Below are 14563 nucleotides of genomic sequence, written 5' to 3' on the forward strand. Positions count from 1 at the left end.
TCAGTGAATAAAATCACAACTAAAGTTTTATGTGTTATAAATATATTTTTCATAGTACGAAGTTTTTTATTCTACTCCTTAATTTGATAGCAAATTCTATAAAATCTATAAAAGAAATCATTATACAGTCAAATCCCAACTTAAGATCAGCTCTACATACAATTATTTGCACTCACAACATAAAATATGAGCAAATTTCTGTCACAAGTTTCGAAGTTGCTGTAATATCCAAAATACAACTTTCAAATTTTATTGAATCATGACACTTCGTTAAAGCACATTGATTACATAAGTACTGTTTATATATAAATATAAATACATACTTGTTTATTAATCATGTTGAATGATAATTTGCCATCATGGTAATTGATTATCACACCAATGACTCTATTAAACACGTGTTTTGTGAGTTATCTGTTAAAATTGGCTGCAGTGCATAAATGCTTCTAAGCTGTCACATCTCTCACTCACATACAAAAGTCATTACATGTCAATTGGCAATGTTTCAAATGTAACTGTTTGTCGATTGCATCCACTATAGCTATAATTATTTAATGGAAAAAATTGCATAACAGCTTTACAATGGCTGCCGGGTAAACTTGGCTTGTCACTATGTTAGCTGATTTAAGTGGGAAAAAATTTGCTAGAGAAAATTTTTGAAGATACCATGAAACTTCTATATGATCCCATGGCGCTCTATTTCTCAACCCTTCCTCATAGTGACGATCAAATGGAGCTGGCGTTAAAATAGAGGCTGTCATTGTATTCTTTAAATAGTTTGTCAGAATTTAGAGTAGGTAAATTTAACCCTTTTACGAGTGAACTGAATGTCGCCTATATTGTTAGTTTCCTCCAGGCAGAGCGAAAGATTTGCGAACAATGAATTTAATAAATCTGCATGTCAAGGTTCTTTAAATAAATATGCATTTGAAAGCTGCTAAATATCTCTACCAGTTGACATCTATTGCTTACAATTAACCTGTGATGATAATTTAGCGTGTGGCCCTTTGCACTGCTTTGCAATTTATTGGTGCTTTCAATTTTTCACTTGGTTCTAAATTTGAAGATATATATTCATTTTATAACTATATTTATAAATGTTTCTAACATTCTAACAAAGGAATCCAGGCATCATTTGTCAGTGCTGTAAATAATTGGGAAAAATTATCCAGCCCAGAATTATTGTTTTTTCATAACTGCTACAAAAACACCTTTTATGATTAAAGAACATTTTATGTCTACTATCTCGTCTCTTTGAAACATTCAGCAGGTGTGATAAGGTTAATTATTGGTACTGTATTGTTAGAGGTAGAATATACACTCAGTTAAAATAAGATGGAATGTTATGGTTGTGATGTTAGTTTGTGTTAGTGTGACTGTTAAGAGTTCCTAGTAAAGAAATACAATGATAAATAACATTAAGATAAGACTAATATGCTTCAGTTGTTCTGTAGGCTGAGCAAGTTGAGTCAGTTGAAGAAGCTTCACATCAGCAATAACTATGAACTTACAAAGATAGATGAAAAGGTTATGGCTCTCAACAAACTTCAAACGCTGGACTGTGATGGATGTACAAAACTAATATCTCCTCCATACGCTGTATGTCAGGATGGAATTCGGGCGATTCGGGAATATTTCAAGGCACTCAGCCAGGGAAGAGAAATGGAAGTCTGTAACGCACCAGTCGCCATTGTAGGAAACTCCCTTGCTGGAAAAACTAGTATTGTTAAAAGTCTTCAGCAAGGGAAACGTGTTTTATCAAAGCGATCCGAGTCAGATGTGTCCTTCATAGATGAAGCTACAAAAGGCTTTGAAGTTCACGATTTAAAGCTACCAGCATCTACTGCCAACCTTATTGATCACGGAGGCCAGAATGTTTACCATATTGCTTACCAATATGTGCTGAAAGAAAATAATATTCCATTGTTCGTCGTGAGTTTCAAGCAATTTTTGAAAATTTCACACAAAAAGGGTTCACGAGTGGCTGCGAAAGAAACGTGCTGGGACTGGATGTCTCATTTGTATTTGTCCTGTCCCCTTCTTGGCCCGCCTTTACTCGTGTTCACTCATGCTGATGCTGTCTCAAATCAGAGTGTGCAAGTCTGCCAAGACAACTTCTTGGAGCAGATTGACCAACTTAGAAAAAATATGCTAGCAGAGGAAAGGGATCTTTATGGCACAAAGCAGGGAGAGTTTCAGAAGATCCTACATTTGTCTAATACCGAAGCACCAGTATTTCATCCTGAAGAGGTCTTTATATTCAGTGATGAGTCAGAAACGTCGAACATTAGGAACCTCAAGCTTGCTTTAGATAGGAGGTGTCAGGTGTTCAAAACAGTGATTCCAGGAGCGTGGAATGAAATCACAGAGTTTGTGACGGATCAAACTGATGAGTCAGTCATAAAACTTTCACTTATTGAGGAGACGTTTTCCATCGAGGAATCTCACACAGTGCTGAGATATATGCACAATACTGGTAGCATCCTCTGGTATAACCAAATAAACTCACTTCAACCATATGTCTTCCACCAGATTCATCATATCACCGAAACAATAACTCTCTTATTTCATCATCGAGCGGAAGAGAAATGGAAAGAGAGGCTGGCTACTTTTACTTCATTTTGGTATCAAGATCGGGTTATAAATGAAACTAAGTACAAAAAAATGGTTGAGGATTTTGTACATGATGGTATACTAGACTCAGCTCTTCTGTACTATTTGCTGAAAAAGGAGTCAGCTAAGTTTCCCTGGGAAGTGTCTGTAGAGCTACTCAAGAGCTTCAAGGTGTTGCATGGGCCAGTGCGGAATCCTTCAAAAGAATACTATCTCATTCCTTTCGCCTCTCAGTCTAGCATGGATGGCTCTTGGGAGACGGATGGAGATCTTCAACTTCGACTTGAAATACAGTTTGGAGGCTTACCTATACCCATCTACGGATTTCATCTAGCAACAGTGAAATTCTTGAGTGTGAAAACCAGTCTTCCTTCAACTATGAAGGTACGAAACAATGGCGCGACGATTTATCACGGGGAAAGTTCAACCCATTTTATCCATTTCTTCGCGGAGCAAAAAGTTACTGTTCAAGTTTCAACTTCAACACAGCTGCTCGCCTCCTCTTGGAAGCGTCTCATAGAATCCACTCAGCTTATCTTGGAATACATCACATCAACCTGGAAAGCCTCTCGACCGTCAGTCAATGTTGTCTGCCCACACTGTCTGTACTTACGGGATCTTCACCCTGGCACCTTTGTGGATCCAGATTGGCTTTGTCCTGTGTTCTCAAAAGTAGCTGGTGGTCCTATGAAATGCAAATTAAAAATTGACGCAAAAGCTTTCTCTGGATTTCAGTCTACATTCTGCAGCAAGCGAACGGCTGGACACACGACGACTGGCATGCCCACCATTCCCTCTCCACTCGTCTACCCATGTGAGTAAATTTCGATTTTGTTTCAATGGTTGCTATGGGAAGAACTTGTATTCGTATTAATCTTTCTTTTTATTGCAGGTTACAGCCTTTCAGTTGAGGAAACACAGAAAGTGACGGAGTACCTGTCCAAAGTTATCCCTCAACGACACGCCATTTCTAGTGGTTAGTGCGCTATGTAACTTCCAAATAACATAATTATAACTATAATTATTATTGGTTAAAGAAGAAGCACTCATATACTCTGATAATGTATTTGAAATTTTATAATAGATCAGCTGAAAATACTCAAGGTCTGAATGTTTTCGAGTTACGATGTAGTACTTTCCACGTATGCATTTAGTCAAATCTACTATCTTAGATAATATCAACTGTTCTTACAAAGACAGGTTCTCTCTCTCTTTCTACTCTTTTTCATCAAACTGTCATATATGTTACCAAATTATCAACATTACAGCACATCTAAAGCCCCAAGCTGCATCATCCAAACAAGATGCGATAGGGAAGAGGGTACAACCCCAGTCTCAACTCACAACTGAAGGTGATGACAGTGAGCTGTCTGATAGCTTGGATTACTTGGACGAACATCAAGCAGAGTTGGCTATCATTCGCTTAAGAGTGAAACCAAGTAGAAAAGCCTGGGCTAAGAAGCTCTTTGATTCGTCATCTGTAAGTTTCTTTTCATGATATGAAACTTCATCATTCATGGCACCTCCAAAGGATCATTAAAGTTGGAACTCTTGTCTACTGCCAATCCTGTTTTGTTTAGGTCTATGCGATGACAAATCCTGTGAGAGGGCGCTGTTTGATCATCAACAACATTCACTTCGCTGCACCTGATGGCAGCGTAGACGGGAGTGAAAGAGCTGGGTCACAAATAGATCAGCAAAATATAGATGGGCTCTTTAAAAGCCTGTCTTTTGTAACCAAAATCCATGAGGATCTTCCTGCACAGGTTAATAGGGAATCTTTTTGTTAAGCTTTCTCTATTATATATAGTGTTATTTTTTATGGCAACAGAAGTTTTAACAGTGCAGTTATGATAGACTGAATAGTTAAGCTTTTGTTATCAAGTCTGTCTGGTTTCATAGCTTTTAGTAGCTAGTGAATGTAAGACCACTTGTTTTATCTTCGTAAGCAGCCTTAAATGAACAACTAAGTAGATGATACAGAGTGAAGGTCAACTTCATATAATATATACAGGAGATGCTGAGAGTTATACGTGAGGAGACAGAGGTTGAAGATCACAAAGACTACGGCATGTTTGTACTCGTAGTCATGACACATGGGAATGAGACACATCTCTATGGTAGAGACCGGCAAGCAATTTCTCGTACTGCAGTATACGATCTGCTGTCTCCTCGGTGTTTTCCTCGCATGGCTGGAAAACCCAAGCTACTTATTTTTCAAGCTTGCTCTGGAGGTAGGTTGACAATTCTCTATTGGCACTTTAAATTATACAGCCAAAGACTATTACTGCCTGTTGAGAAATTTTACCTGTTGACTTTAGCAACTACCATCAGATTTTACAGACATTTGATTATGGTTCCCTTTGACGTCAATGTCTTGCAGCAGTAGCAAATTAGTCATATAAACTATCTTTGTATTAAGTAAATACTGAAAGGTTTAACACATGCCGGTAATACCTGGCTATATAGTAATCATAGAGATATTATGTGTTTTATAGCTGTGAGAGCATGAGATTTGTGGGTAATTTAACTACTGACTTTAGATTGGTAGGGAGTAGAAAATGTCATTATTTTTCTATGGGAACGCTGACCTGACGTTGCTTTTCATGTAAATAAATATAATAAAAATGGATATACAGTGCACCCTCGAGATGCGATGTTGATCCGTTCCAAGGTTGGCATCGTATGGCGAAAAAATCGTATGTCCGGGTATAGAAACCATTGTAATTATACAGTGCAAAAAAATGGAAAAATTTGTCCAAAATTTTATAAAAATGTTCTCCGTAATGAAAATTAGTACCAACATAGTATGTTAACTTTAGTAACTATAGTTACGTACAATAGCTGCATTGTATTAAATGCACCTATTGATTTTAATCTGCAATACTGTAAAATGCAACATCATAATGTGTGTACGAAATTCAGTATGCATGGTAGGGAGTTCTCACCTTCAATACGTACGTACAACATAAGCTTTTAATTCAATTCAAATAAGTTCAGCTCACTAAACACACATTTAAATCTAAAGAAAGCTGAGTTTTTGTATGTATTTTTAACTATTTCACTAAGTTTCAACTTTTCATCACTAAAATCTTATCGCCGCTCAGCTTGTCCTTGCCTTCCTTCTCCCTGTGATGTTTGTACTGCTCGCCGAGTCCATTGATATATTGAATGATATATTCAATGATATTGAATTAAATATATATTTACATGTAGTTATATAAATATGCTGAGTAAAAGTTTATAGTAAATAAGAGTATCACGTTAAAAATAAATATTCACTCTCGTTTGAGTAATTTTCACAAACTTTCCCACGCGGAATACTGTCCTGAGAGAAATTGGTCATCGTGTCTCTTCAAAACGTTGTGAAAATGTTTTCGGCGAATACCTTTTTCGGCGTCTTCGTTATTTCGACTTGTGTTATGAGCACACCGACTGCCAAATTGTAACTCGGGTGAAACTTTTGTCGATATCATATGGTGAAATAAATATTGTATGGCGAGGTGAAGAGTTCACAGTGTTCAACATCGTAAAGCGAAAAAATCGTATATCAGTGTAATCGTATCTCGAGGGTGCACTGTATTGTGAAACAAATTTTTGATCAAATTAATGGTGTTTTGATGGTTAGTTGTTTTTTATAGGTATTGATAAAGTTCATGATAACTTATTGTATGTATAATGAGAGCAGACAACTCTACATAAATCAACCAACTTCACACAACCCACTGAGGATCTCTAGTATTCATTTTACAGTTCTGATCCCCACCAGATATACCTAAATTACTTACTGTTACCTCCTCCACAACACAGAGTAATTATATAGCTGCTGGTAGCATATATGATTATCTTTTACAGGTGGCTATGATCTACCATTTGGGAATATCTCTCATTCCTCTAGATCTCCAGACCCTACTTCAACTGTTGCCCTCCCTTCCACATCTAGCTCTCAGTCTACCAGTACTAATACAGCTGACTTTTTGGCGGGGGATGACTTTTTCATCATGAATGCGAGCTTTCCTGGTAAATCATTTACATATGCGTATATTGAAAGGTTTTCGGTAGGAGATGGTCTTACCTATAAATTGGATTGTAACACAGAAAAAGTGATATGTACTAGGGCTGGGCTGGTATGGAGTTATCCGCTCATACCGAACTGAAGGATTCTTGGTATCCTGAAAAACTCACCATTTTTTGCATTGCTACTTTAACCGTTGGTAGTTCTGCATTTCGGTACTTATCCGTTTTTTACCTTCGGTAAAAGATATTTTCGGCAGTCTATCAACTTTAAAGTCATCCATCTTAAAATAAAGATTCCGTGCCGAAGATGATTCGATCTCAGACCCTGCCTTTCACCAGTCCGATGTCCTACCCACTAGACTAACAGAAATTGTATGTCTAACATGCCAATAAAGTCATTATATGAGAGCAAATATCCAACGGCTTTGCTTTTTCTTTGTATAACATTACGAGAAGCTTTTGGCTCACATTATTAAACATACTGGCTAATAGAGCAGGCTAATAGCTAGCAACTCTCACTACTTTTTAATGTTTATAAGACAATTTACTCATGATACGTAGATTGAAAGTTAGAATGGCACATGTTGTTATATGTTAAATACAAATCAATTTTCTGTCCAAAGACTTTTCTATTACCCGAGCAACGCCGGGTAGCACAGCTAGTCACACAATAATTCATCAATTACATTGACGCGTAAACGTTCAGTAGCATGATTCGTTCATTGCACTGTATTGGAATAAATATGTCAATGTAGCTATACTGGTATAACTTATTACTTCGCTCCTCAGACATTAATTCAACACACCATTGTGATTTACTAATTTCATTTCACATTCCAAGTTTTGTTAAATATATTGCTATGCCACCATCTCACCAACAGAAGCAAAGGTGATTCTTTGAGACAGGAAAACCTTATACCAACCTTCTATACTAACAATACCGACCATCTCATACTGAATTAGGATACCGAAACCCACAAAAACCGAGGATACCGATACCGATCAAAAACCAGATGGATATCCTCTCCGACACTCAACTCCATACCGGCCCATACATCTGTTTAAATTCTCCTTTATTGTTGTCTCTATTTTCCTTCACAATAATTAAACCTGCTAGTCTGTGGACCTTCAGTTAAACAGTTTAGTAGTTGAACTAAACACTAAACATGTCAAGTATTGCTGTATGTATTTAGACTATAGACTCTCTGTCAACCCCTGTGTACATACGCATAGTAAGTACAGTTTGTAATAACTGTAGGTTATATATTTTTGTGCCATGCCAAGATTTGCTTAGCTTTAAATTGATCGCCAAAGTTATAGTTTTTGTGCTTTTTAATGTTTGCTAATGGAGATAATCTTTTATCTGTTTTAATCTTTAATTTCTGTTTTCACTAGTAACAGAAATTTCTGTACAATCTCTGCGGCTCTTCATTTTCTACGGCTCAAGAGTTGTTAGACAATAATGAGATGAATATATTGTTATTATACTGCTTGTGAGTAAATGGAGCTACTGCTGTGTTGGTATTTACAGGTTATGTCTCTGGAAGGCATGATGCTCATGGTTCCTTCTTTATAAGAGCCCTTGTGGAAGCTTTCTATAAACACAGCTGTCATCGGGATGTGAAGAGGCTGTTTGAGGAGCAGGTACTACCTTTATAATAGCTATAATAGTGTCAATAACTCTCGTTATTCATTTTTCACCTCTTACTAAACAGTATCTTAGTAAATATTGTTATACTTTGAGGTGTTTCTCTCAGCTTCTTAGACATCAGAGATTTGTAAAGTAGATTTTATTATTTAACAAACCATAAGAACACTCTGCTTACTCTGTACTTCAGGAGATGACTAGTTCTAGTTTAGATTTCCATTTATGGTGACACCCGCTTACCCTAGGATACTTATGTATTCGCATCATCTAACTTTCGCATTTTCGCGGAGTCATCTTCTCGCGAAAATTTCGTGAGCGAAACTAAACTATCATAACGAACGAGCGAAAACGCGAAATTAAATAGCTTTGTTCATTGATATCCACAATAAAATTGTCATATTAGAAATGCAGGTAACCTTTGTGTGTGGTTGGGCTCATTGGGCAATTTCTGCTAAACTCATTATAGCTAATACGCCGACTGAGCAGCGTGGCAATGCAAATTGAGATAACAAGTTCTTTTGGAAAAGCAGGCCTGTATTCCCTGGTTGCAACTTGAGGCGGCTAATGTTAGGCAACTAGTTATGAGCATCTGGTGGTTTGGAGGGGCAGTATCAGCCCCCTCAACAGGTTTATTTCATGTAAGGCCTCAACCGGGCATCTCACGTAAAGTTTTAAAAGATTTTATCGGAAAGTATAAACATTTTTTCTATTATTTGAGATTTGTTTGTTTTAGGTGATGTGACTGCTAGGACATTTTCAGATTAAAATAGACTAAACTTGACCGCAGTTGAAACGCTCAGAAAAAAAAGACATCTTTTTTCTTTTGAGCGTTTCAACAAAGATCAATTTTGCCGATTTTATTTTTAGTTCATCCGAAGGTTTTCACGCTTTCGTTGGGCCATTGCCAAGTGGATGTTTGGTAAAACTTGACCTTTTGCAAACCTTTATAAAAGTCGTTAACAAAAATATTTTGCCGATCATGATAATAATGACGCCCAAAAGCTATTCAAAGGTAACGTTTATTTTTATGGCTTGGAATAAAGTGATATTCTACAGCGATAAAAACCATTCCCGTAGCCGTTGAACAAATAACTGTTCGAGTTAATGATGTTGAGGTCGAGTTATCTAAAGCAATTTATCATTCCGTGGGAACGGACCAAACAAATCCGTTCGAGTTAACCAAGTGTTCGTGATAAAATTATACATTTTATCCAAGGGCGAGTTCTCTGAGTTTGACTATACTTAGCCGCCAAAAATTCCTAAAAAGTTGGGGCGGCTCAGCCGGCCAGCTGCCCCAGGGAATACGGGCCTGTGGAAAAGCCAAGACTAACGGGGAAGACGATGATATTAGTTTAGTCACTGAATTTGTAACTGATGAGGATGAAAGTCTGGTAGGGAAAGTTATAGAAATTGAATAATAATTATTGTAGCAATGAATTTTATTACCAAACAATAACAACCTTGAGCCATGGCCACCGCGTGCTATAAATACCTGAGATATAATATTGGTGCCACATCAGTCACGGCGGCAAGGACCTAGACGTCATTGATAGTCCAAGAAACAAATAGCACCAAGCGATCATGTCGCATTGTCGATCTCGCCCACACATTTCTACCCGCGGTTCACAAAAACAAACTAGTTCCAAATTGAAAGAAATTTGTACTAGTGAACTGGACCTGAGGAATCCAACTATGTTTGTTCTAATGCATTTATTTTCACATCGCTATATTTTCGCACTCATCAGATCTGCGAAATTAAGCTGCAGTGAAATTTTACTCTGTATGCTACTCACGAAACTAAATACTAGCGAAATATAAGTGTCCTAGGGTATTACCTATCTAATAATATAAAATCACGCGTTGGTATTTGGTCTGTTCGTCACTCATATGTCCAGTTAATAGCGATTGGATTAAAAGCAAGCATGCTAGCACGCTTTGAGTCCCATGTGCCATGAGTGATCATATATCCGATTATATGCACAATTCCATGCCTTAGTTTCCAAGCCATTTTCTCCTTATCCCAGCCTCACTTCCAAGGCTTATTGCAAGGCTTAGTTGTAGTATGCTTGGCTTCACATCCGTGCATGCGAATGTACGAATTTGGTTCCAGTTACTTGCAATATTTTTTCCTAATGCTGGCTTCTGACGAACGGACACGGCTTTTACTGTAGTCAATATTTAGACTAGCCTAAGTTACTAGCTTATGTTACTAAAGTTCATTGAGTAAAGAAACTTAACCAGTGGCAATTACATTACCTGCCACTGTCTATTATCTGTTTTAAATCTTGACGAATAAGAAATGTTTTTCAACAATCTGTTTGAGTTATGCCTCGAGATTTCAAATATTTGCATTATGCATTAGCCGAACATGCAAGAATAAACAAACACTTTCATTTAAAAGTTAGAATGATAAATGTTGTACCCTAGGACACTTATGTATTCGCGGCATCTAACTTTCGCGTTTTCGCGGTGTCATACTCTCGCGAAAATTTAATGAGTGAAACTAAACTATCATAACGAACGAGCGAAAACGCGAAGTTAAATAGCTTTGTTCATTGATATCCACAATAAAATCGTAATATTAGAAATGCAGGCAATTTTCGTCTGTGGTTGGGATAAATGGGAAATTTCTGGTAAACTCATTATAGCTAATACACCGACTGAGCAGCATGGCAAAGCAAATTAAGATTATATCAGTTTAGTCAACGAATTTGTAACTGATGAGGATGAAAGTCTGGTAGGTGAAGTCATAAAATTGAAGAATAATTATTGTAGTGATGAATTTTATTACCATCCAAAAACAATATCAACCCTCATCAGTTCCAACCACATTATCTCTTTCACTGCCAACCATGTACAAATTCGTTACCGGCCTAGTGCCAGCCATTTTACCGAAATTGCCTATATTGCTTCATGATATGTATACAGTATTTTTTCAAGTTCTATTTTAATTATCTGTATAATCACGAAAATCTAAATTGGCTATTATGTCATCAACAACTAATTACCTGTTTTATGACTCGCGCGGGGTAGTTAATGAACTCACAGAAAAATGTTCGTTTTTAGATTAGAAATTCTCAAACAAAAGTTTAAAATTGCTTCGTTGTTTTAGGCTGATTTTATAGAGAGATCTTCGGACAACACAGTCAATTTCATAAAACTCTTAAAGACCGTGGGTTATGTGGTCAACAAATAATAAAATCAGGTTACCACACAATTGCTGAGAAAGTCCAAAAATGCGTTTATGGCAGGGTCCCTAAAAAACGCATAAATGTGTTTATGGCAGCGTAAGGGTTATACAGTTTTGGTTGTGAAGTTGGTTGTTACCTATCTATTTTCTTCTTCTTGGGATTCGAGTGTGAAAGTTACGGCGGGAGGGACCTAGACGTCATTGATAGTCTAAGAAACAAATGGCAGCAAGTGATCAAATTCAATTGTCGATCTCACCCACACATTTCAACCTGTGGTTTACAAATACGAACTATTCCCAAATTGAATTTTTTTCTTATTAGTGAACTGGACCTGAGGAATGTATTGTTTTTCCACTGCATTTATTTTCACATCACTATAATTTCGCACTCATCAGAGCCGCGAAATTAAGTTGCAGCGAAATTTTACTCTGTGTGCTACTCACGAAACTAAATACTAGCGAAATATAAGTGTCCTAGGGTATATGTTAAAGAAAAATAAATCTGTGCAAAATCTTTTTATTTCTCAAGCAATGCCAGGCATTCACCTAGTATTACTTATGACGATCACTCCCTACTACTACCTCGACTACCATATCTATCATAGCTGCTGTCAAGGTTACCACCTTGCTTATTTCAGCTACCTCACCCTTCGTATCTTACTGCTCTATTCTTGTCCCTGCAGTCACAGGTTGCGTGGACTCTTCCAACAAGAAAAATACTTAATGATGGGACAACTCCGCATCTCATGACCACTACACTTGAAATTTTAGCAGCCTTTCTCTCCATTACTTTTTCTACTACCTGCTCTGTCTAGAGACATAACTCTCCTTGCTATTGTCTTTATACCTCCTATTGTCTCTGTCTTTACTATACTCTCAACTCCTTGCTCCACACCTACTAACGTATTGTCTTCATACCTCCTACTGTCCCTGTCCTTACTATACTCTCAACTCCTTGCTCCATATCTACTAAAATATTGTCTTTATTCCTCGTACTGTCCCTGTCCTTACTATACTCTTAACTCCTTGCTCCCTATCTACTAACATATTGTCTTTATTCCTCCTACTGTCCCTGTCCTTACTATACTCTCAACTCCTTGCCCCATACCAACTAAAATATTGTCTTTATTCCTCCTACTGTCCCTATCCTTACTATACTCTCAACTCTTTGCTCCATATCTACTAACATATTGTCTTTATTCCTCCTACTGTCCCTGTCCTTACTATACTCTCAACTCCTTGCCCCATACCAACTAACATATTGTCTTTATTCCTCCTACTGTCCCTGTCCTTACTATACTCTCAACTCTTTGCCCCATATCTACTAACATATTGTCTTTATTCCTCCTACTGTCCCTGTCCTTACTATGCCCTCAACTCCTTGCCCCATATCTACTAACATATTGTCTTCATACCTCCTACTGTCCCTGTCCTTACTATACTCTCAACTCTTTGCTCCATATCTACTAACATATTGTCTTTATTCCTCCTACTGTCTCTGTCCTTACTATACTCTCAACTCTTTGCCCCATATCTACTAACATATTGTCTTTATACCTCCTACTGTCCCTATCCTTACTATACTCTCAACTCTTTGCTCCATATCTACTAACATATTGTCTTTATTCCTCCTACTGTCCCTGTCCTTACTATACTCTCAACTCCTTGCCCCATACCAACTAACATATTGTCTTTATTCCTCCTACTGTCCCTGTCCTTACTATACTCTCAACTCTTTGCCCCATATCTACTAACATACTGTCTTTATTCCTCCTACTGTCCCTGTCCTTACTATGCTCTCAACTCCTTGCCCCATATCTACTAACATATTGTCTTCATACCTCCTACTGTCCCTGTCCTTACTATACTCTCAACTCTTTGCTCCATATCTACTAACATATTGTCTTTATTCCTCCTACTGTCTCTGTCCTTACTATACTCTCAACTCTTTGCCCCATATCTACTAACATATTGTCTTTATACCTCCTACTGTCCCTATCCTTACTATACTCTCAACTCTTTGCTCCATATCTACTAACATATTGTCTTTATTCCTCCTACTGTCCCTGTCCTTACTATACTCTCAACTCCTTGCCCCATACCAACTAACATATTGTCTTTATTCCTCCTACTGTCCCTGCTCTTACTATACTCTCAACTCTTTGCCCCATATCTACTAACATAATTATTGTCTTTATTCCTCCTACTGTCCCTATCCTTACTATACTCTCAACTCCTTGCTCCATATCTACTAACATATTGTCTTCATACCTCCTACTGCCCCTGTCCTTACTATGCTCTCAACTCCTTGCTCCAGACCTACTAACATATTGTCTTTATACCTCCTACTGTCCCTGTCCTTACTATACTCTCAACTCCTTGCTCCATACCTACTAACATATTGTCTTTATACCTCCTACTGTCCCTGTCCTTACTATACTCTCAACTCTTTGCCCCATATCTACTAACATATTGTCTTCATACCTCCTACTGTCCCTATCCTTACTATACTCTGAACTCCTTGCTCCAGACCTACTAACATATTGTCTTTATACCTCCTACTGTCCCTGTCCTTACTATACTCTCAACTCCTTGCTCCAGACCTACTAACATATTGTCTTCATACCTCCTACTGTCCCTGTCCTTACTATACTCTCAACTCCTTGCTCCATATCTACTAACATATTGTCTTTATACCTCCTACTGTCCCTATCCTTACTATACTCTCAACTCCTTGCTTCATATCTACTAACATATTGTCTTCATACCTCCTACTGTCCCTATCCTTACTATACTCTCAACTCCTTGCTCCATACCTACTAACATATTGTCTTTATTCCTCCTACTGTCCCTATCCTTACTATACTCTCAACTCCTTGCTCCATACCTACTAACATATTGTCTTTATACCTCCTACTGTCCCTGTCCTTACTATACTCTCAACTCCTTGCTTCATATCTACTAACATATTGTCTTTATTCCTTCTACTGTCTCTGTCCTTACTATACTCTCAACTCCTTGCCCCCTACCTTCTAACATATTGTCTTTATTCCTCCTACTGTCCCTGTCCTTACTATACTCTCAACTCCTTGCCC

At 37.6% G+C, this 14563-nt stretch overlaps 1 protein-coding gene across 1 annotated transcript in view; it reads left to right on the forward strand.

Annotated features, from left to right (window-relative positions):
• LOC137404471 (uncharacterized) overlaps positions 1-14563 on the forward strand; it is a 144295-nt gene that overhangs the window by 50965 nt on the left and 78767 nt on the right. The window contains exons 2-7 of the mRNA XM_068090682.1: positions 1455-3427; positions 3506-3589; positions 3882-4093; positions 4194-4379; positions 4628-4847; positions 6469-6633. Coding sequence (XP_067946783.1) covers positions 1531-3427; positions 3506-3589; positions 3882-4093; positions 4194-4379; positions 4628-4847; positions 6469-6633 — 2764 coding nt within the window. The 5' untranslated portion in view covers positions 1455-1530. The remainder of the gene's footprint in view (positions 1-1454; positions 3428-3505; positions 3590-3881; positions 4094-4193; positions 4380-4627; positions 4848-6468; positions 6634-14563) is intronic.

Source organism: Watersipora subatra, chromosome 9 (assembly GCF_963576615.1).
Source record: "Watersipora subatra chromosome 9, tzWatSuba1.1, whole genome shotgun sequence".
In the NCBI taxonomy this organism is placed as follows: Eukaryota; Metazoa; Bryozoa; class Gymnolaemata; order Cheilostomatida; family Watersiporidae; genus Watersipora; species Watersipora subatra.